The following is a 24,765-nucleotide window of genomic DNA, read 5'->3' as shown; positions in this document are numbered from 1 at the left end:
AAATATCTCCCACCTCCCCAAGCACTTCAACTGAAAGTCCTTAAAAAGGTAGTCTCCAGGTCCATCTGTTCCCTCTGATCTGAAAAAAGGCCCAATCTAAGGATCCAACTACATCCTTGGATCAGAGATTTACGAAGAAACAGTCCTCTGATCAGCTGTCTCTTTAGATCTGGAAAGCTTAAATGGATGCCTCTGATCCGATGTAAAGACAGGATAATTTTGTTTTACCCATAACAAAATACCAACCCCTCAGTGGACCCAATTTCGTAGAGTTCCTTCCCACTTTTGTCCACTTGCTCTTCCCAATGCCTTATGGAAGATGTGAAGAGGTTGAGAAATTGAGATTCTTCTGGCTGGTACCCATTTGTTTCAGGAGATCCATACTTCCGGTACTCCATTGTCGGTTCCTCTTTTGACTCCTTTAAAGGTCTAGGAGCTCTTGGATCAGTCGTCCGGGCCTGTTGGCTTCAAATCTGAGAATCCTTTTTAACTGATCCAAGGCTTGCTCTGAGCGCTTTGGTTCAGTTGAATCTGGAGAGCTGTCTGAGCCAATTCTACCCTGTCTGGTCCAAAGTGCTTCACTCTGCTCGGAGGGTTTCAGTGCAGTCTACACCATGGAGCCTCTGCAATGGTCAGTTCTGCTTAGGATTTGGCCTTGGGAGGACTGCCCTGGGCAGGGGAGCGTGGATTCAAAGCTTCTGGCTCTGGCAAGAAGACTGTTATGGCATCAGCTTTCTCCATTTATACCTAAACTGATATTAGGTTGGGTTGTCTGCCGGTCTTGAAGGGAGATTTTTTACTCTGGTACTTCAGCTGGCCAAGGGCTTCCACAGCAAGAAATCCCACATCAGGATTACTATAGTGAATACACTATCTACATTTATTGTAAGTGTACACAACTGTGCTTTCCTGGTAACCTGGGCAAATTTCCTGCAGTCAGTTTAACTTCCTCCTCTGCTCTTCCCTGAGAGGTCACTGTTAGCAAAGAAAAACAGTTCAGTCTATGAAATGGTATGATCCAAAGCTGTTGTATTCAGCACTAAATATGAATGTCTAATGTTTGTGGAACACATCATAAGCTATATGATAGAGTAGAGGCCTGTAATCAAATTAACATATAGATCATAATGGAACACAAAATCAGCAACCACCTTCAAATGTTTCTGTAATTACATCAAATTTAAGAAATTCTGCAGTGCCCTGAATTAAGGGCACAAGGCCATTTGCCCATTGTGACCCTAAGCTGCTAATATGCTTGCAGTTTGTCAGCTTCACACCAGAAACCAACGTTGCATCTAGGGTGAACCAAAGGGGAGGTTGCTCTGACACTGTTAGGGGGCACTGAGCTGTTTGTACATTCTGCCCGTCTCTGTAGAGCAGTTCTAACTGTATTGAGGGTGCTTTAGTAGTCTGTGCTGCTGTATTAATGTGTAATTTTTTTCTCCTCTTAGATCCTAGTCTGGAAGGAAATGGCCTATGGTACCATGTCAGAAGTGCAGAAGCAAATGCTGGTTTCAGAAGTGAACTTGCTTCGTGAACTCAGGCATCCGAATATTGTTCGTTACTATGATCGCATTATTGATCGGACAAATACAACTTTGTACATTGTGATGGAATATTGTGAAGGTGGAGACTTGGCAAAGCTAATTTCAAAATGCGTTAAAGATAAGTAAGTGCTGTCCTATAAATTTGTCGTTATGAAAAGCTAGGCTTTGTTTTGTAGAATTTCAGATTCTGGTGAGTAGACTAAATTTTCAACTGAAATATTTTGACACTAGTTGTGCTTTGGCCATTATCAACTGGAATGCCCTAATTAAAGTTGAGCTTTGTGTAAGCAAGGAGTATGGATTGTCTTATTGTTCCAGTGCATGTTTGGGCCGTTAGGATTGTGTTTAGACAAGGTACTGTAATGTTGGGTTAGAAAAAGAAAATGTATATTTCAGTATAAGCATTTAAACCAGTAAATATGAAAGATTAAAAGCATGTGGATTCAAGAAAACCCAGAACAATTTATCTTCAGTCACTTTGACATTATGCTGACGTTGTCCTGCTGCTGAAGGATTTTATTTGGCAGCGACTTGCATTCTTTGCCTAACTGGGCTGTCTGGGATTCTATATTAAATACATGTGGTAAAGGCTCATAAGGGAAGTCCTTGGGCTGCCCTCCGTCCCTGGGATAGCTGGAGAGTAGCACATACCCTAAAATTATTTTTCATGATTGTAACTCTCCTCCAAATCCCTTCCATCATACTGTAAACCAAATTTTCAAGATTCTTAATGTTGAAACATTATTTCTTGGCTATAGAACAACTTCAGCTATTGGCTCACAATACCAAGATACTGGATAAAATCTTGTAGCTCTGCAGGAATTAATAATTCTTAACTCATTAATTTGCAAGGGGAGCAGCCTATGTGGCTTATTTTAGTAGGTGTTGTGTGGGTGAGATTAACAGTTTGTGAAATCCACTCCACGTTAAGTATTTTAACACAGTGAAGTAAATGAGGTGTGGACATTTTTGTTGTAGAATACCACAGATTTGCAGAAGCTACTTGTGAATTAATTTCATTGAAGTGGTTGTGTTTTCCTGTGCCTTGCTTTGTGCCAAGTCTTCAGACTAGATCTGTAGAGCAGGAAACCTCCACAAGAAATGAAGTCTGACAGTAATGGAGCATAACCTGTGCCATCTTCAGGTCTTTAGTGAAGATGTCACTTTGCTTTGCGATCCACTTTTCTGCCATTATGAGAATTATTTTGGCCTTTTTCAACTCCTATGTTGAGTCTGTATGATATTTTTATCATTTATTACTTACTGGTGGCACTGAGTAGCATTGCCTCACAGCAAGAAGTTCTCCAGCTTGATTCCTCACAGAAGACACCCTTAAGAGAATCTTTACAAATGTGTTTATATGGGTTTTCTTCCAGTGACCAAATATGGTACATCTGCTGACTAAACTGTCCCTCTGTCCTTGTCTGATGGCTAAAGCTTGGATGGGGGGGGGCTTGGCTATCTACTTTGTTCCATACCTGCATAGTAAACTCCTTGGCTATTCACTGGGTCATTGAACTCTGACGGAGTTATGGAGGGCTATTGCTTTTTTTCGCAAATTAGTAACGAATAGGCTGTGTGCAGGTATTTCCTGTTGTAGGCAAAACTCTGCCAGGCTGCCAACTGTGCCAATATTCTGCAGTGCACTGTTTACCACCTTTGTCTAGTTTTTCCTGACTAAGTGAGAGTGAAAATTACTCCAGTCTTCTGAATATTTAAATCGCTTTAATATTTTTTAGGCATTTTTGTTGCCCAAGTGTTTGACTTGAGATTTTGTTTGATCCTTCTCCCAGTTTTTTTCTGAGGGCCTAGGCCTTTCTTGAAATCTTTACAAGTTCTCTTGCAAGTAAGTGGGCCAGTATTAGAAGTACATCTTGCTGAGCAGCACACTACAGCTAGGATTCAGAAACTGGCCCCCCTGTGAGTATTGTAACTTGTGACAAAAGGGCCTTTTTACATTATTATGGAACCCAGCAGTTCAGAGAAGCTGCATTGAGTACCTAATTTGCATGTCTTTTTGAATCCTGTGATTACTGCAAGCTGTAACTAGTGTTTTTCTGCTGCTTTTATGGTAATTGCCATTGGTATCCAGTGCATTCCATTGTCACCCTCTCCCCATTCAGTCCCCCCACAATCCAAGCAGTTAAATGGATGACACCACCGTACCTCTTACCTGTACAGAACAGTGTGTCCCCGATGCCTTATTCACTAGCACTGTTCATTATATTGGTCACTGGCACAGTTGCCTAAGCTATATGGGTTATATCCTGCCAAAGTTGTAATAGCTGGCTTCCAAAGCTTCAGTGCACCTTCCATGCTCTCCAGTTTGGCAGCTAAGCTGCGCTGCCTAAAAACACAGGTTTGAAAACAAAGCCTTTCAGAGGCTTGGCCTTCTACACAAGAGCATGCCTCTGTAGGCTTTCAAGGGTTGGCCTGCTTGTGCTGTTTGCTGGGCAGAGATGTTACTTTTGGGGGAAGACCTTCCACATTTTTAAATTACTTGTGTACTTTCCTGGCAAAGCTTGTTTTAATACTATCATGACACTTAACTGTACTTTTTAAATGGGAGCACACCTTTCATTTTAAAAGTAGAAAACCTTTTGTCAGTTTTCATCCATTCTTTACTCTTGTGTATGGTTCCGATCCTTGGAACTGATCTAGCCATTATATAGCTTGCGCCAGCCAAAATTTTCAAGTTACTGGTCTACTCATGATGCCCCCGTCTACATTGTCTCCAGATCTCATTTACTGCTTGTACTGCTAAGACACGTCAACCAGTTCCTCTCGCAGCTAAGTAAAATATTCCTTTATCTTCAACTTCTGAAACCTTTTTCCTGGTCTTGTCTGCTGGAGAGATTACCTAACTGTAAGGATAAACACCATCTAACATTGCTGGTAGTTTCCCATGGTGTGATTTAAATTTTTTTCTTTCCTTCTCTTTTTCTTCTGCCTAGCCTCATTTTTATTCAGGATGTTGGCAGATAAACCAGAAACTTCAGGTTTTAAACCATGAGTGCGACAGGAAAATGCTGAACTGACAGTTATGGTCTGCACAATCTGCAAAGGTTTTAGTCAGCGCCCTGGTAGAACATAAATACTCATTCTCAAAGGGCTTCTTAAGGCCCCTTTTGAAGAAGCCTAGTCAAAGACCAAACAGTCTCCTCCAGCCTCTGGTAGCAAAACTACCTGCGAAGTGCAAACATCTCCCTGCAGACCAACCTTACTGGTGCCTTTGATAGAGTCCTGCACAGATTATGGCTTATACCACATCCTGCATTGTCTATGGTTCGGATAACATTGGCACCAATTGTGTCAGGACTACCTGTTCCCCTTCCATTGATCTGAATTTTTGGGGGAGGAACTCCCTAGCACCGTTCTGGAAAGACCAGAGTCCCCTTCTGCATTTTCTGATTTGCTCCACCAGGAGCCTCTTGGAACTTTGTTAGGTTAATGGATCAGATTCTGACAGCCAGGGGTCTTTTCAACCCCCCTCTCCCTTCTGGTGCAGGCAGTCTTTCTATGACCTCTTCCCAGACTATCTTGCAAGGCTTTAAAACAGTCTGCTAGTAACCTCTGCTTCGACTAACCTTTTGTATTTGGTGCCAGGTATGGTTCTGACACTTGCTGCCTTTGGGACTGTTGGGGTCCTAGAACTGTCTGTTGGGCCTGAGAGGTTGGTCTGCTCCAGTTTTTTCTATGGAGTCAGCCTTGCCATCCTGTGTTCTGGCTTCTCAAGGTGGGGCTCTCTGGGCAGGGTGTGACCCCAGTTCAGAGTTTCTGTTCTGGGCTTCCATCCTTTGGGAAGGTCCTGCCTTTAAAGTTGTGGAAAGAGCCTTGGCCACTGCCTCCTCCCAGGTGGCTTCTGTGTGCTGGAGCCTCAACCCTTGACCCCAACTTCATATCTGCTATCCACCTCTACCCCCACAAAGCAAGCTCCGACATTACAAGACCTACCTGTTAAAGGTCTCCCCTCTTCAGAGACCTCCTCCGATGCCCCCACTGACAATCCACCTCGGAAGAGATTGTGTAGGAACTTTTATTCTCCTGAAAAATCGGAGGACACTGATTTTTATGGCGGGGAGTGTTCCTCCCAGTCACCCTTGGAAAACTTCTCCTTTGGAGACCTAGAGATCCTAAAATAGAGGGGTGATTGGTAGTTGGAAAACCCTTCCTCTGGGAATCTGTATACTTGCAGGCCTTTGGAGGTCACCAGTCTACCTCCTGGGTGACCCTGCCTGCTGATGTCATTAAATTGCTCCGTGGGCTTGGAAGGCTCCTGACCAGCCCATTCCCCAGAGACCTAACTAGATACTTTCAGCACCCAAGGGCCATTCACATTGGGCAAAGGGCTTGGTAGTTGATGCCATGGTGGTGGTAGCCACCACCAAGAAAACCAGCTGAAGAAAATACTACTGTTCATCCCCCTAACTTGGGAGTTCAGGGCAATGGACAGATTTGTTAAGTGGGTCTGTGCATTATCTACATCCATCAGGTCCTTTAACTTTTTGGCACATTTTATTAGACTTGGAGGATCTGGTCAAGGAACTGTCAGACATCCTGCTAGGAGCAGTGGCTGAAGGGGTCCAAGAAAGTGGCCTTGTGGTTGGCTACCATGGAGTCATTTGAACATTTCCATAAGTTTTATGGTACATGCTGCTGAGGGGACAATCAGATCAGTAGATTCAGATATTGCAATTAAATGATATGCTTGGTTACACCTGTGAGTTGCAGAACCGTTCGTCTTGGTCAATACTCCCTTTGGATCTTCATTGTTTGGGCCCAAAGTGAAAATCTATCCAGATGTGAGCAAGATGGAAAAACTGTCAACTGTGGTGTACATTTTTTTTCCATTCCTCAACAGTCCGACTCTAGAAATCAAAGGAGTGGAAAGATGTGGTTAGTCGTCCCAGAAGCCTTTCCATGACGCATAGTATAGACTCCCCACGGGGCAGAGGGTGAGTTGCAATGAAGGACACCATCCCAGGAGCGGGGTTAGTCCGGATAACCAGGGTTCTAGGGAGTCTCTGGTCAACCCTACCCACCCTCCTGAAAAGACCCAACTGCTTGCCTCTGGAGGCAGTCTGTGGAAGATTCTTTGCATCCGACCGCCTGGTGAGAACTGATATCTGGGTGCTAAGGATTATTTCCAGAGGTTATTCTATCCCCTTCACCCTTAAACCGCAAACATGAGCAAAACTCCCCAGTGTTCCAGCCAGTCCAGAGTTCAAGCGGCATTAGAAATCCAAAAGCTGCTAGAGTTGTCCAAGAAGTCCCACCAGACCAACTGGGATCTGGATATTGCTCAAGATTCTTAATGCCAAAGCAGTCGGTGGGACTGGAGACAAATTTTGTATCTTTGCATTCTGAACAAATATGTTCCATCAAAATTCCAGATGGTCATGGTTCAATCCATACTTCCATTCTTGGAGGAAAACTATTGGATGTTCTCTGTCAGGTTTCAAGATGTGTATTACCACATAGATGGACAAACACTTGTAAGTTTCTCTGTTTCTGGCTGGTAGCCAGTTGCTACCAATTCAGTGTACTGCCCTTTGGTCTCACCACAGCCCCCAGAGTGTTCACAATGTATGGCAGCAGTTGCAGCACATCCAAGGCTGCACAGATTCAGTTTCCATACCGGGATGACTGGCTCCTCACCGGGATGACTGGCTCCTCACCACTACCACTGGGTCTCTAGCTTCCTCCGTCTTAGTTGGGCATAACAGTAAGCCTTGCACAGTCTCAGTTAACTCCTACTCAGCATATGGAATTAATTGGAACTCTTATCAGTACCATCTTGTGTGGCATCACTACCCCACCAGAGGTTGCAGAAAACTCAGTCGCAGGTTCAGCCCCTTCGTTCAAACAAGATACTAGATAGCTCAGCAAGTTCTGAAAGCACTGGGCTCCATGGCTCCAGCGGTCACACTCTCTAGTCCCACTGGCAAGGTTTTACATGGGACTTCAATGGATGCTTGCAAACCAATGGTCTATTCAAACCCACTCCATAAATCTAGGTTTTGTATCCAGTCGATGCAAAAACTATATCCTGGTGGAACTATCAAAGATTCTAGGCATCCCCTTTGTTCACCCTCAACCCAAGGCTGTAGTGACCACAGGTGCTTCCCAGATGAAGTGGGAGGAATTTTTTCTAGGGAAGACTGTCCAAGGCACTTGGTCTCCCCCCCCCCCCCTCAGAGGCCAACCTGCATATAAATGTTCTGGAGATGAGGGCAGTGCTAGTGTTGCAAAAGCTTCATTCTGCCTTACCTCAAGGAACGATGGCTATTTAATCACATGTCCATAGTCTGGTACATCAATAAACAAGGGGGAATAAAGTCCTACCCACTGTCAAGAAGCCCTTTGAGTGTGGCAATGGACTAGAACTTACAACTGCTTTCTGATAGCAGTACACATCCTGGGGAGTTCCAATGTGATAGCAGACAAACTGAGCAGATGTGTTCTCATGCCTCACTAGTAGTCTTTTAAATCAGAGTGGCGAAGATTTTTCTTTGCTGGCACCAGTCTTTGTGACCTTGTTTTTTCCCTGAACAAGTGGAGAAGCTACTTTGCCCCAATTCCCCCTCAGGGGGTGTCCCTGAGAGAGACTAGTCATCAGTTTGGCTCCCGGGGCTCCTTTATGCCTTTCCTCCATTCCTCCAAAACGGTTCTGTTGATGAGCAAAGTAGTCCTCATTGCACCTTACTGGCTTCAACAAATATGGTTTCTCTTCCTATGGCCTTGTCTACTCAGTCCCCCATGGATTCTGGACGCAGATCAGATCTCTCACCCCCATGGGCTGATCCATCCAAGTCTACAAACTCAAGCTGACTGCTTGGTTTCTCTAATTTAGTCGCCAGGCACAATTATCTTCCATCTTCTGTACAACACAATGTTCTTAATCTCACATTGCTGCAGTCCTTACACTTGGGGTATACCGCTGTCCTCGGTCGGCCCGAATACCAAAGTATATGGCTGACGCCGGTCATGGCGCATTAAACTGACGCCAGGACGTCAGGGTATAAATGCGCATGACCGACGTCATATCCTCAGTCTTTTTTGCCGCGTGGTCCGATGCAGAAGCAACGCTAAGTGCAGGTTGGCGTCCTGAGATTTTCCGAAATAGGAGTTTCAGACCGAATCAAAGTTGGCTAAGTACCCCGTTGGGGAATATTTTGGTTTTTTCTTGCCTCAGTATTTTACCGGATGTCAGAAAAAGTAAATAACTGTATTTCTTGTGGGAAGCAGATACCACATAGGGATTACCATAACTTGTGTATACCTTGTTTAGGGCCTGAGCACGACGTTGTTGGGTGTCCCTCTTGTGCTAGGTTTAACAAACGTACAATTAAGAGAAGATTAGATTGTGCCAGATTAGTCTTCGGGAAGCGGTGCAACTACAAAATGCCGTCGGATGCTCCGACGCCCGCTTCGAAAAAGCGCAAGGACAAAGGGACTAGGCCTAGGTTAGAAGAACCGTCCGTTCCTGACGGTTCTTTAGAAGGTTCGGTAGAGCCGGAGGTACAGACAAATTTCTTTACAGTCCCAGGGAGAGACTTTACTATTGCAGGATGTGTCCTCAGGAGGTAGGCCAGGCCGAAGGGGCCTCTCAGGTAACTGTCCTCCCCTCTCTGCCTAGGGTAGTTAGGCCTTCCCCTACTGTTCCCAAGGCTTCTCCCAGAGGCAGGCCAGGTTTAGCTGGCACTCCCAGTACTTCAGGCCCTGTACACAAGAGACATATGCTTAGGATGGCAGAAGATTTAATTACTATGATTAGGGGTTCTATGCCCCTTCCAGAAGAGGCCTAGGGGGGAACCTGAAATTGGAGTTTTGGAACAGGATTCTGATGCTTCCGAGTCTTCGGCTGAAGATGTGCAGGAGTTTTCCCCATATTCTGATTCTGAGGTGGATGACTCTACTCCTTCTGCTTCTCCTCCTGAGGATTTTTCATTCTCAGAGACTTTGCATTCCATGAGGGAGCATTTTAAATGGGAAGGTCAGGATTTCTCTGATTCTAGGAAAAGGCTTAGGGAATTTTTGTTTTTACCCCAGCATAGGCCTTTAGCTATACCTCCTGTTCTTACTGTGGTGGAAGATGTTTTTACAGAGGCCTCTCTTAATCCTGATTCTTTGCCTCCCGCTCCTGTTAAGCCAGACAGGTATTATAGGGTGCCTGAAGCTCATAAGTACCTTTTCAAGAGCCCTAGGGCGGACCCAGAGATTGTTTCACAGGGACCTAAGGGGGTTAAGGCTTCTGTTAAAAACCCGGTCCCTCCGGATAAAGAGGCTAGGGCCTTGGACAGATGGGGAAAGAAAGTTTATACTTCCACTCTAGCCATGAGGGCTTTGAATTGCCAATTCCACATGCTGAGATATCAAAACTATCTTCTTTCACAACTAAAGTCTAAGGTAGATGCTCTGGCAGAAGGTATTGAATGTAAGGAGTTACAAGATTTAGTGCATGTTTCTGAACAGGTGGGAAAGCATTCCTTGCAATGTGGTTTTGATGCTGTGCAGGCCTCTTCGAGGGTGGCTGCCACTGGTTCTGTGATACGCAGGCACGCCTGGCTAAGGGATCAGAATTTAGCTGAGCATGTTAAAGCAAGGATCTTGGATGCTCCTTTGCAATCGGATGTGTTGTTTGGTTCTCCTGTTGAAGCAGTTTTAAAGAAAATGGAAGACAAAGCTAAGTCTATGCACACTGTTAAAGATTTTTTACAGGTTCAGCCTCCAAAGTTTAGTAGAAGTTGGCCAACCAAGGGGTGGACATATCCTTCTTATGATTCCCAGTCTAGGGGTAGGTCTAGGCGTGGTAGGGGCAGAGCTCAGGGCTCTTTTAGATCTGGAATAGGGGGTTCACCTGCACAGTCTTCCGGTGAGGGCAGGGGTCAGCCCTTCAGAGACAAACCCAATGACCTACCTTTTCAACTGCCAGAACCTTCCCGTCTGGCAGCACCTTTGGGAGGAAGACTGGCACTTTTCAAGGAAAACTGGAGTTTAATTACCCAAGACAGATGGGTTTTGGACATCATTCACCACGGTTACAGGTTTTATTTCCATACCCTGCCCCCTTTCAAAGGCATGCCAGACATTCCTCCTCAACACAGACTAGAAGCTTACAGACAAATTTCTCTGTTACTCCAGATAGGGGCCATACAACCGGTGCCTATGACAGAAAGGGGCCTAGGATTTTATTCTCGCCTATTCCTAGTGCCAAAAAAGGGGAACACGTGGAGACCAATTTTGGATTTATCTATCCTCAACACCTTTCTGGACATACCCAAGTTCAAGATGCTGACATTACAACAGCTTTTACCTCTACTGGGCAAGGACCACTGGATGGTAACTTTGGATCTCAAGGAGGCTTATCTTCATGTTCCTATCACACTAAGTTGCAGGAAGTATTCATGCTGAGCTGGAAATTCTCATTATCAGTTCTCTGCATTGCCCTTTGGCTTATCTACTGCGCCCAGAGTATTCACAAAAGTTCTGGCTCCAGTGATAGCTTTCTTCAGATTGAGAGGAATACAGATCTACCCTTATTTGGACGATTGCCTGATTCTGGCTCAAGGGAAGGACGAGCTTCTTCAGCATTTGAAATATGTGATAGCAGTGCTAAGATGCCTGGGGTATTCTGTGAACAAAACAAAGTCCAGTCTAGTACCCTCTCAAGACATGTGCTTTCTGGGTGTGAGACTGAATACAGCAACCCAGATGGCTTTTTTGACCCCGGACAAACAAAAGAATCTTTCCCTTTACTTCCAACAACTATCACATCAGTCCGGGCTGACTGCAAGGACAGTCCTTCAAGCCTTAGGGTTCATGGCATCTTGTATTCTGGTGCTTCCCAATGCCAAACTGCATATGAGGAAGCTACAATGGTATCTCAAAAATCTATGGACACAGCACTGCCAGGATCTGGACACTGTCATTCAAATAATACCTTGCATCCAAAAGGAATTTTTGTGGTGGGCTCAGCAATGTCACCTAAACAAGGGACTTTCTGTGACCCGGCCAGAGGCGAGTCAGATTCTAACAGATGCCTCGGACAAAGCTTGGGGAGCTCATCTCAATGGAAAGTGGATACAGGACAAGTGGCCTGTCAGACTGCAGCATCTACATATCAACTTGAAGGAGATGTTGGCAGTCCAGTTTGCATTAATGGCCTTCAAGGATTTACTTCTCCCAGGACAGGTGCTGATTCTAACAGACAACACAACAGTCATGTGGTACATCAACAAACAAGGGGGAACACATTCTTACCCTCTATGCAGACAAGCAATGATTTTGTGGGACACTGCTCTCAGTTTGCAACTAAATCTCCAGGCAAGGTTTCTGCCGGGAGTGCAGAACTCCTTAGCAGATGTGTTAAGCAGGCAAATCATGGATCCCCACGAGTGGCAATTGGATCTTCATGTATTTCAGCAATTGACAGTGTCATGGGGAACTCCAGACATAGATCTGTTCGCTTCTCCTCTAAACCACCAGCTGCCAAAGTTTTGCACAAAAAGGATTCATCACGCAGCTTGGAAAGTGGATGCTCTTTCTTTCAGTTGGAAAAATCTTCATGTGTATGCCTTTCCGCCTCTTCCTCTCCTCCTAAAGGTACTTCTAAAGGTCAGACAGGACAAACCAAGAATGATCCTGATAGCTCCAGATTGGCCTCGACAACACTGGTACCCATTACTGAGAAGTCTGGTAAGGAAACCACCTTGGCCCTTGCCTTTGATTCCACACCTGTTGTCCCAAAAGGACGGTCATCTACTCAATATCAAGCTTCACTCTCCATCTCACAGCATGGCATATCCTGTTTTGACCCATAGCAGGGCTCAACTTCCTCAAGTTTTGAAGGTGATTATGGAAGCTAGAAGACCTAGTACAAGGAAAGTGTATGCAGACAAATGGAAGAGATTTGTGTTTTGGAGTGCAACAAAGGATGCGGACGTTTCTGAGCCTAATTTGACTATGGCTCTTCTATATCTTACTGAATTATTGGACAAAGGTTTGTCCTTCTCCCATTAAGATTCATGCTGCAGCAATTTCAGCTCACTACGACTGTGATCCACCATTGTTTTCTCATCCTTTGTTCAAGCAATTTCTTAGAGGGGCAAAGAACATAAGACCCCCAAAGAGCTCCTACTCCTGCTTGGGACCTCAATTATGTGTTGGAAAAACTCACTCTACAACCCTTTGAGCCTGCAGCTACTGCTGAGTTGAAATATTTGTCATGGAAGACTGCTTTTTTGTTGGCCATTACCTCTGCAAGAAGGGTTTCTGAATTGCAGGCCCTTATGGCGGTTGAGCCTTTCCTGATTTTCCATAAGGATAGGGTATCTTTACGTACTAATCCTTCCTTCATGCCTAAGGTGGTTTCAAGTGTGTCTTTAAACCAAACTATTCATTTACCTACCTTTTATGCAGACCCCCAAAATAAGGGGGAAAAGATTTTGCATACTTTAGATGTGCACAGGCAGTTACGCTATTACTTAAACAGGACTAAGGATTTCAGGCAGTCTCAGCAGTTTGTTTCTTTTGCTTTGTGTTCTCAGGGCAAGCCTGTGTCAAAACAAACTATTTCCAAGTGGATTGGGTTTTGCATTGCTTTTTGTTATTCCCATCATGGCAAGGAGATTCCAACAGGGATTAGACCTCATTCCACTAGGGCTACTGCCACTTCTACAGCCTTTCTAAGGGGGGTGGCAACTAAGGATATTTTGGAGGCAGCAACTTGGAGTTCAGTACATACTTTCTCTAAGCATTACCACCTTCCACTCTACTCTAAATCTAGGGCTGGTTTTGCCACTGCTATTTTACAGGGCATTTTGGCAGCTCCTGCTTCTCTATGATTTGCCATCCTCCCTTACCTCTGCTTTGGGAATCTACCCAAGTGTAAGGACTGCAGCAATGTGAGATGAAGAACATAGTACAGTTTTGTACCTACCATAAATGTAGATGTTCGAAGATCCACATTGCTGCAGTCCAATTTACCCTCCCTCCTTCCCCTCTGTGTTTAGGGGTGGTTGTGTGGATAGGTTTGTTCCCTAGTATATTTGTAAAAAGTTGTACATAGTTTTGGTGCAGGGGTGTTTAGTGTTTGGTGGTTTTTTGATTTTACCCTGTTTAGGGTCTTCTGACATCTGGGGCAAGAAAAGACTGAGGATATGACGTCGGTCATGCGCATTTATACCCTGACGTCAGTTTAATGCGCCATGACCGGCGTCAGCCATATACTTTGGTATTCGGGCCGACCGAGGACAGCGGTATACCCCAAGTGTAAGGACTGCAGCAATGTGGATCTTCGAACATCTACATTTATGGTAGGTACAAAACTGTACTTTTTGTTAGCATCTCATAAATTATCCACCTTTCTGGACTTGAGGATGGCCAGGCTCCTTTTTTGGTTCCAATGGAAAGTTTGAGTTCTTGGCTACTATTTGGTAAAGAGGCTTTGGTTTCCACAATTAAGGTTTTTAGCAGCAATCTTAATTTTTCATACATGTTTTGGGTGATCAACCCTTAATATCAGACTTTGCAAGGTTTAAAGAGCACATTTCATTTAAAGCCCCCTTTCAAAGATCCCTTACCACCATGGGACTTGACTATTCTCTTGCAGTTGCTTACATTACCTCCCTTTGAACCTGCAGCAACCTGTGACTTGGTTTCCCTTATTGGAAAACTGTCACCTCAGCAAGACAAGTCTCCAAATTATACAGGCTTTACATTTGGAGGCCCCTTAATTTTCCAGTGTCATTCAGGACAGACCTGTCCTTTCAAGTGATCTCTGAGGTCAGTATCTATCAAACCATAAACTTGCTGATATTTTTTCTCACCTTTTTCGGAGGGTGAATACTGCTTACACCTTGTGCACTGGCAGCTACGTTTCTACTGGAATAGAACTAAATTCAGGCAGTCACAACAATTTGTATCCTTTGCAGGTGCAACGTTGGGCAAACCTATTTTTAAGGTTACTCTTTCTCTAGATGAAGAATGCATTTCCTTTTTATGCAAAAAAAATCTAACATCCTGTGCTGGTGAAGGCTCATTCTACCAGATATATGGCAACTTCAGCTGTTTTCCATTCTAAAGCTTTTATGTCCAAAATTTGTGCTGCTGCAACATGGGCTACTCCACATACCTTTATTGCTCCATATAAATTAGATATGGTTTCCAGAGGACAGCCTCCTTTGGCTCTGTGGTTCTAGGAATGTCCTTCCATAGGACCACCCAGGATCTAAGGTAGCTGGGGACTGTCCCAAGAATGGATGATGGACAACATCCTAGACAGATGGAATGTTATGGTAAGACATGGCTATCTTCATCCATTTTTGCATCCCACCTCACCTTCTCCTTTGGACTCCTGATGGAGTGATGTGCTGTCCTGCATTTCCCTGTTGAGATGCACCTTGGACATGGCTTCTGACTTCAGTTAGGAAATCTGAGAGCTTGCAAACTGAGGTAATTTTTCCTGCCACAGTTAAGCAAACTGCCTTTGTCATCACAGCAGCCTAGCAGTTTGCCTCCGCTGCGAACGCTGGCTCCTCAGACCACTTGTCTTACCCTGCATCCCTCAGGTTTAGCACCTGCAGCCACTATGGATTGGGAGAGGGGGGGTTAGCAATATCTTCTGCAGCTATTGATGTTTCTTCAGTGGGCTAGGTAGTCCCCCTTGTCACACCTGGGTGAAGGTACAAGAAAGTCTTCACTGTTAGTCAAAATGTGCCTATCCCTGAGAGATGCTGTCTCAACTGACTTTTTTTCTTTTTTTCAAAAAGAAAAAACTAAACCTGGATCTGCTCCTACAAATTTCCTTGTACTAGTTTACTGGATCTGGCTCTGGGTCTAGTTTGGGCTGTTCCTCCTTGTAAGGTAGTTTTATGATGAAGAGGGATGTCTTGCTGATTTTAAATCTTCTGAAAGAGGAAGATGAAGGGACAGATGCAGTTTTCTGCTTTGATTTTTGAGGAGAGCACAGTATCTGGTGCCTCCTGTGGGGGGGGGGGGGGGGGGATACTTTCTATTTCCAGAATGTTAGTATTTCCAGTAGAATAGGGCGGCCACGGTGGTGCAGTGGTTAGCATTGCCGCCTCACAGCAAGAGGTTCTCCGGTTCGATCCCCAGCTGGGGTGCCTTCTCTGCGGAGTCTGCATGTCCTCCCTGTGGTCGCGTGGGTTTCCTCCCACATCCCAAAGACATGCTGCAGGTGGATTGGACACTCTAACTTGGCCCTAGGTGTGCGTGTGAGTGTGCCTTCTGTGGAAGGTTGGGCGCCAGGCTGGCAACTCGACTGTAAAACTCCACTGCTGTTCAATGTGCGGACAAGGTGATCCGCTGTGGCGACCCCTAACCGGGAAAAGCCGAAAGAAGTAGTAGTATTTCCAGTAGAACAAGGGTTTCTCGGTACCTCAATGCTATGAGCTATTACCAATGTAACTCCTGGAACCTTCATCTATTCCTCCAGTTTTGTGAGCTTTGGAGAATGTTACTGCCTCAGGTTTTCTTGACATCTGCCTTTTTATGGTCAGCTGGCTGACTATGGGCAAAGCTACCCAGTCTCAACTTTTATATGCACTGTTTCAAACCTGACCCAGCAGCTATAGCTTTAATCCTACTGCTGCTAAACTCTTGGTTCCAGTCTCATCCTTGAAAGAAAGAGTATTAAGAGTTGGGGGGTAGGCTTCAGCAGCTCTGGTTTTTCTGAATTTCAAATGGTCCTGCTCGCATGTTAAGGTTTGTTCAGATTGTAAAAGTATGAGAGATGATTTCTTGAGGAAAAATCTTTTTAATTTTTTTTCTTGTACAAGTAGCTTCTCATTGACTCTGATTTACTTCCAGATGTGAAAGTGGTAAGTTTGATAAAAGGAATCTGACTGTCCTATTCCCATGTTGCAGTGTTTGTAGTGAGATTCTCTGCCTCAGATGACCCAAACATCTGCTCCTATACAACAGCTTAAGCCTGGTTGCTGTAGGTGTGTGGGATGTTGCACAGTGCCATAAACGAGGGACCTTAAATGTGACGTCTGCACGCACAGACCTCAGAACTCTTCAGCTGCAGTAAAATGTCAGATCGATAGCATTGTTTCTCTATCAAGATGTCTAAAGCTAAATACCCCATTTGGGGATTTCATTTTTTGCTATTGCTTGAGCTTGGTTTGCTGCCCCCCTCCTTTTTAGCAGATGTCTAAGGGTAAATGCTAATGTGGTTGTCTGATTCCACTAAGTCTTGCACAACCATTTTTTTTTTGCCTAGGTTGGGAACACTACCATACCTCTTGTCCAGTTTGCCAGTCATTCATCCTAAAGACACTGAAGCAGTCTGTCTGCCCTTAATCTTTGCTTAGAAAACCAGAGGCTAAAGGAATTGGTGCTTGGGATGGATCTTCTGTCTGCTGCCCAGGCAGAGCCTCTGTGCAGGAAGGCCAAGTTGTCATGGCCTACTACTGTCCCTCTATTGGACACCCTGCCAGCTTCCTATTTTTAAGAATTGAGGGAGTCTGTTAGAGCAATCTACTTTGACTCCCCTTCAAGGAAGCCACTTCTGAAGTAATGGCTGGCATGTGCACAGAGGTAGCTCATATGTCTTTCTACCAATGCCGAGGTGGAACCAGGCCTTGCCAGAATCAAACTGTCATATCAACCCGAAGCCCCAGTTCTAGCAAAGGCCCCTGAAACTAGGCCTTCTCCCAGGGCTACTATGCTGAAAAAGAAACGGGTAAGCAAGAATTTCCCTCTGAGGCATTGCCTGGCATTCCTTCACTCTATCCTTAATGCAGGCCTTCATACCCTTAGGCCCTTTGCCTCTTCACCTGCCACCATTCCTATTCTCAGCCTTAGGCTTGCCTCAGCTACTTCAACCCATCTCCCCACTTCTCATGTGGGATGCAATGAGTCAATTACTTATTACAGATTGCCTCTCCACTGGAATACTATTCCCCTGATGAATCCATATGCCCATCTGCCATCCCACCAGGTATACCCGTTAATCTTTTTATGCATTTTCCTCAGCATCAAAAAAACTGTTTCACAGCCACCCGACAGTTTCTACAAGGTGCCTGATGAACAGAAATTCCTGGTGAAATCCCCACTGGCAGACCCGGCAGTGAATGCTGTATCCCCTGACAAGCAGTCTAGATTAATACCCTCCTCATCCCTTTTTACCTACTGGCCAGAAGGCTTGTACCTCTTCCACCCTAGCCTTCAGTGCTGCCAACTTGTATGATAAAATATGCCCTGGACTTAGTATTTCAAGCCTCTACTCCCCTGCTTGACTCTCCTAACCAGACAAGTAGCTTCAAAACTGTCCCTAATTTCTCAAGTGGTCAGACATTCAGTTAGCTGTAGTTATGATGCAGCAGAGGCCTGTGTAAGGTCTGCTGCTTCTACATCAGTGCTACAAATATTCTTGGCTTTGTCTTCAACCCTTGCCGGAGGACTTGGTCCAAAATTTTTGATGCTGCTCTTGACCACAACCTTTTGTTTGGAAAACAATCTGCAGAACCTTTTTTAAGGTGTTCAAATTTACACCTACCTAGACAACATCCTCATTCTTGCAGAAAGAGGACGCCCTAAACCATTTGAAGTTCACAATTTCCTGCTACAAGGCTTTGGGTTGACACTCTACCTCCCCTAGTCATTCCTAACCCCACAGCAGGATGATCTTTCTCTGTCCTGAGGAAGGAATGCCTGCATCAGGAGTTTCAGATCCTGCAAAGTTCACTTGCTGCCCACTTCTGGGACCTGATCAAGGTACAACATTAAGCAAGACAATTCCTATGGGTTCTAAGCCTTGTGGCAGCCACCATTCCTATGTTACCTTTAGCCAGGATACATATGAGAACTGCAGTGGTATTTGAAGAATGTGTGGTCCCAACACAACCATCCTCTAGAATTTCAGATCCCATTCTTACCCTGCCACAGGGTAGAATTAAGGTGGTGGATACAAGTTCAAATGAACCCAGACTTTCCACTCCACCCCCTTACACCAGCTCAACACATACACAAGACTCATCGGACCTGGGCTGGGGGGCTACCATGAAGGGTCTGAAGGTGCAGGAGAACTGGCACCCTACTCTCCGGGGGAAACAAAGTATCAATAAGGGAGATGACAGCAGTCCTTTTGACCCTGAAAGCTTTTCTCCCAATCCTGCAATCAGGTCCCCTTCAAATTTTCAGACAATACTGGTCATGTGGTACCTCAGCAAACCAGGAAGGACCAAGTCCCATCTCCTAAACAGGATAGCAATACAGATTTGAGACCTAGCTTCCAGAAGCTAAAACTTCTCTGCAGGCAACCTACATACCATCCCAAGACTACCAACAGGCAGTTTTTTGCAGATCATCCTCTCTACATCACGAGTGTATGCTGAAAAGGAAAGTTTCTAGACATTGCCCACCAGTGGGCACACCTTGTAGATTGTTTGCGCCCCCCCAGAACAGACGACAGAGAATTCTGCACCAAGGACCACTCCCTATTAGCCTGGAGGGTAGATGCCTTCAACATTTCATGGAAGGGATGGTTTCTATAAGCATCCCCCTTCCCTGTCATTCTAAAAGTCCTACTGAAGATCCGGAAAGACTAACCAAACATCTTGCTGGTGACTCCATTCTGGCAAGGCAGCAATGATTACCCCTTATATCACCAAGGGCAGTTGCTACAAGTTACCCCACAAGGTGAACCTATTTGCACAGTAGAAGGGAACACTTACTCATCCTCCCCTTAGGATGTTATGCCTAACACCATGGGTGAACTTTAATTCCTTCCAGACACCACTACTCTAAGGATGTGTGTTCAGTTCTGAGGGAGGCCAGGAAACCCAAAATATTACATTTCAAAATGGGAAAGATTCTCCAAATGCTGTCTCAAAGCATAGGGATGCCTTTCAAGATGTTCCTCTGGACCTAACTTGCATGTGAACTTATCAAGGCTGGACTTTTATACTCTTCAGTGAAAGTTCACCTATTTGCAATTTCTTCCTGCTTTCCCCTAGACCCCTCTATATCTAGGCTAGATAAATTGTTCCTGAAAGGGGTCTTGCACGTCAGACCAAGAAAACCTGCCCCACTGCCTTGGGACTCAGTGCTGCAACACTCCAAATGTGCACATGGAAAACTGTTTTAGTGGTGGCCCTTACCTTTCTTAGGAGGGTGTCAGGTAAAAGCTCTTGTGGCCTGTCCACCCTACACCTTTTTCCACAAGGACAGGGTGACCCTGTGCACTAACTTGTGCCCAAGGTAGTCAACGAACTGTCTGACCCAGTCCATTTACCTGCCCACTTTCCCATCTCCCACTGACAGGATACTCCATTCCCTAGATGTGCACAGGCAACTAAGTCAATCAGAAAATCTAACCAGCTTTTTGTACTCTTCCACCCCAGAGCCCTGAGCAAGGCAGTCACCAGGTCATTTCCTGCTGGATCAGAAAAACTATCAACTTCTGCTACTCCTACTATGGTAAGAACCTAATTCGGGGGATAAGAGCTCACTACCAGGGCAGTTGGCATCCTTCAAAGCCGCCTTCAAAGGCCTGGACACTGCCTCCATTCCATGTCCCAAGATTCACACTCCACATTCCTAAACACCCTCGAATATTTGGGTCCAACCCAACACTCGTACTGGGTGACTTCAACTACTCTAACTGAGAACTACTCTTGTACCAATACACTTGCCCAATCTTTCTGGAATTCCTGAATTCCAATTTCCTGCACCAGCTCGTTCTTACCTGTACTCAAGGTAGCAACATCCTTGACCTGGTTATTAACCTGGGCGACTGTTGCTCCACAAACTCCTCCCTGGTTAGATCCGGTCACAAGCTAATCACCTTGGAGCCCCCCCCCCAAAACAAAGGTAACCACCATGAAAAACTTCTCAAATGATAACTTTGGGCTCCTAAAAACAGAGGTAGCTGACTTCACAGCACCCATGCAAATGGAGAATAGTTGCATGACTGCCAAATCATACACCAGTGCACTGTACGAACACAAATGCATGGATCTCACCATACCCAATAGAACTAAGATGCTGTAAAACACACCCAGTCTGGTGGTCCCCTGCCATAAACTCTACAACATAAGGAGGAAACTGATGCAGAATAAGGAAGTCCCAAGACTGGAAAAACTCCCTTGGCTTCAACAGAAGGTTGAGGTCTCATCAAATCCTCTATCTGCAATTCTGTTTTCATAGCTAGCTTGAAAGACAACCATAAGGCCTTCTATAGTTATGTAAAGAATCTCCATGGCAATACCCAGATTTGCTCTGAGCTACTGCACAATGGTACCTTCTATACAGAGCCAACAGATACTGCAAATATACTGGCAGACAGATTCAGTGCTAACTTAACCCCCCCCCCCCCCAAAGGACCAATCACAATACTAGTAGACTGCCAGGCACTCAGTATGACTGCTGCACAGGTTAAAACAGCACTGTCGAAGGCCAAGACTACAGCTTCTATGGGACCTGGTAGTATCCCTAGCTACCAATTGGACAAATTCTGCATAAGGACTCTCCACAGACAAGCTTGGAAAGTGGATGCCCTGCCCTTCACCTGGGAAAGCCTCTCCGTTTATGCCTTCCCCCTCTGCCTCTCCTCTTAAGTTCTACTAAAGATCAAACAGGACAAACCAAGGACAATGCTCATTGCACTAGACTGGCCATTCCAACAATGGTACCCCCTCTTACGCAGTATGTCACTGCTGGAACCATGGCACCTGCCTCAGACCCCTTCCCTGGTGTCCCAGCAGGAGGGCCAGATTCTGCACCCCCAGCTTCAAACCCTGAACCTTGCAGCCTGATTAATTACCTGAGCTCTCCAGTACCATCCCTCAGTAAGCAAGTGCTGGATGTCATCCGGGAGGCAAGGAGGTCTAGTACTAAAAAATCCTATGCTGAAAAGTGGAAAAGATACTGCTCCTGGAGCCGAACTCTGGGGATAGGCACATCAGTGGCCCAGCTTACTGCATGTTCTTAAATACTTGATGCTTCACAAGGGCCTTTCCTTCTCTCAATTCATGCCTTGGCCATTTCAGCACACTAATACTGAGCCTCCCCTCTTCTCTCACCCCCTGCTAAAACAATTCCTCAGAGGGGCCAAAAATTTGACCACCCAGGAGAGCCCCTACTCCAGCCTGGGACCTTAACTTTGTATTGGAAAAGCTCACTCTCCCTCCTTTTGAGAAAGCTGCAACTGCAGAGTTAAAATTCCTTCCTTGGTAAACAGCCTTCCTTCTAGCCATCACTTAAGCAAGAAGCGTCTAAATTACAGGCCCTCATGGCAGTGGAGCCCTTCATCTTCCATGCAGACTGGGTGTCCCTCAGGACCAATCCTTTATGCCCAAGATAGTATCCAGCGTGGCCCTCAATCATTCCATTCATTTGCCAACCTTTTCTTATCCATAGAACAAAGGAGAACGAATACTGCACTCTTTGGATGTGCACAGACGACTTGGATTTTAGACAGGGTGAAGTCTCTCAGGAAAACTGAACCGCTACTAGTTGCCTTTGCTGCAGGGGCAGAGGGGAAGGCCATTTCAAAGCAAACCATTTCTAAGTGGATAGGCCATTGCATTAATTTCTGCTATAAGCACCATGGAAAATCTACCCCACAGGGGAGATGAGATCACATTCCACCAGGGCTGCATCTACTTCTACAGTCTACAGCCTTTCTCAGCGGTGATCCTACCAGGGACATCCCAGAAGCTGCTACCTGGAGTTCTGTACATACCTTCACCAAGCATTACCACTTGCCATTTTTTTCTAAATCCAGAGCTGGTTTTGCCAGTGCAGTCTTGCAGGGCCTTATAGCTGGTCCTAATGCTATCTAATTGCCTCCTCCCATCCTTAGCCTTGGGAATCTATTTTTATTTCTACAGACCCTTGTTAGTCATATGTTCATAGATTAGTACCAGGCTAACTGCTATTGTGGGTCATTTTAAGCCTAGCCAATTACACTATGATAATCAAACCCTGCACCTTGTGTTTCCAAGGTAAACACCTTGACCATTATGCCATCCCCAAAATTTAATGACTGCATCAGTGAAATACCAATGTAGTACAGTTGTGTACACTTGCCATTTAAGTGTAGATGTGGGTGTATTCACTGTTGCAGTCCTGGTTACCCTCCCAGCTCCCTGGCTTCTATTGGCTATACCTCTTGTTTACTATAAGCTTTCTGGTGTATTTGCTTTTTGTTAGAGGTGTAACCTGGTATACCATTGATTCCCATTATGGGGGCACCTGACATCTGGGGCAAGAAACTGATGTAATGGCGTCTGCTGCATGCTTTATACCCCTGACTACCTGACATCATGGAAGGAGACTGCAACCAACGCAGGACCCAAGACTGATCATCAAGCTGGCTGAGAGCTACCTGCAAGCAGATAACCCAAATGTAATGAATGCAACCGTGAATACACTCCAACATCTACATTTATGTGAAGTGTACACAACTGTACTTTCTGAGGTCTGTGTGCAGACGTCACATTTAAGGTCCCCTGGCTTGTAGCCCTGCGTGTGACCTCCCATACACCTACAGCAACCTGGCTTCTACTTTTGTGTAGGAGCAGATGCTCAGGTCACCTGAGGTGGAGAATCCCACACTAATACTGCAACATGGAAGAGAGGGACATCTATGGTAAGATTTTACACAACTGTGCTTTTTTTTTTTTTTTTTTTTTTTTTTTTTCAGCCACCTTTTTCCATATTTTCTAAGGTATTCTCTGGGTAAACTAAATAAAATAGCCTTTATGTGGGTAAACTAATATTTAAGGAGAAATGGCAAGGGGGTTAAAAACCAAGGACCATTCTGATCAGAATGACTTGCCTTGTGCCCCCAACACCACCTGGCAGCCCCATTTCCCTTCCAGAAAGTCTGACTGTCCCATTTTCTGTTTGGCAGTAGTTTCAAATAATTTGAAGGTGCACCATAAAGGTTACAGATGGCAGTGGGAGGAAATTCCTCTTGTCCAGGGGGTAATCACTCCTCCACTAGACCAGACTCTAACTTCTGTCCATTTTGTACTTTCCCAGGGAGTGATGGTACCAGTTTCTCCTTCCCAGGTGGTAGTGCCAAAGAAAAAAGTCTGGAGACTTGTTCAAGATCAGTTTCCTAAATCGGTTATGCTGCCCAAGTTCAAAATACTGTTGCTTTACAGTCTTTTATTAAACTTTAATGAGGAAGATGTAAAGCTAGATTTAAAAGGTGCTCATCACACCTCTATTGATCTAGACCTGATGTGATCCAGACAAAGCTTTAAACGGCTAAGCAGCCATCTACCTTGCCTTTTGGACTACACTGCACCAAAAGTATACAGTTCCAATTAGCTCATTGTAGGCTGCAGGATATTCACTTTTTATATGACCACTTGTTTTTCTTTGCAGGGTTTCAGTGTCAGAAATCATAGGTGAGAGGTGTTGCACAAGCTGGGATTGCAAGAGAACATTAAATTCTTTGGTTCCTTCACAGAGGGTTTTCTGAGATGTCTGCTAGACACATCAGTTCAGAACTCTTCCACAGGGTAAAAAAGCTCATAATCATAGATGCATTTGTAAGGTTTTTCATTGTACCTCAGGGTTTTGGGTCTCATGATGTCTGGTTAGCCTGATAACCCTGGCAAGAATCTCCCATGTGAAGTTTTACTTGGTCCAAGTACCAAGTTGCACTCCAAATCCAGTGCTCAGGTTCATCAGAAGGAAAATCACTTGGAGATGGCAAATCTCCATTAAGGTCTCCCCTTCCTGTTCAGAAGCCTTTACCAAGATCTCATTTCTCCTTGGAGAGGAATGTTCCTGTGTGCTTTTCTACCCTTTTCACTAGTATCTAGGGTACTTAAGATTCAGAAGGAATTCGCAAGATCATTGTGACTTCCTTTTTGCTCTGGCAGTTGTGGCCATTTCTTTGGAAATGGCAAGTTTTGCAAGCTTTCTCAGACTTGCTTGGTATCCATGGTTCTTGACATACCCCAATCAACTGTGACTGCCTGTCTTGATAGGGTCTTTATTTCCTTTAGGCACCTGTTTATTGGGGAAGTGCAGCAGGTACTAATGGAAGTAAGCCAGCTACTAGAAAATCCTTGTCCTAGCAAATGGAAAATTTTCTAGTTGGTGCCAGCACCCTGTTTAGCACCCATTCAGAGCTAGATGTCCTATTCCAATGTTGCAGTATTCTGCATATGGGTTTACTCTAGTCTCTCATAGATGCAGCCAGTATGCTGAACCTTTCAGTACCTAC

At 45.0% G+C, this 24,765-nt stretch overlaps 1 protein-coding gene across 1 annotated transcript in view; it reads left to right on the top strand.

The window, feature by feature from the left end:
• LOC122800291 (serine/threonine-protein kinase Nek2-like) overlaps positions 1-24,765 on the top strand; it is a 136,655-nt gene that overhangs the window by 57,555 nt on the left and 54,335 nt on the right. Inside the window, exon 2 of the mRNA XM_044069971.1 lies at positions 1,452-1,669. Coding sequence (XP_043925906.1) covers positions 1,470-1,669 — 200 coding nt within the window. The 5' untranslated portion in view covers positions 1,452-1,469. The remainder of the gene's footprint in view (positions 1-1,451; positions 1,670-24,765) is intronic.

This window comes from Protopterus annectens, chromosome 1.part0 (genome assembly GCF_019279795.1).
Source record: "Protopterus annectens isolate FY-2018-M chromosome 1.part0, PAN1.0, whole genome shotgun sequence".
NCBI lineage: Eukaryota > Metazoa > Chordata > Ceratodontiformes > Protopteridae > Protopterus > Protopterus annectens.
Note: the sequence above shows the minus strand (reverse complement) of the source record. Positions and strands in the feature narration are given on the sequence as shown.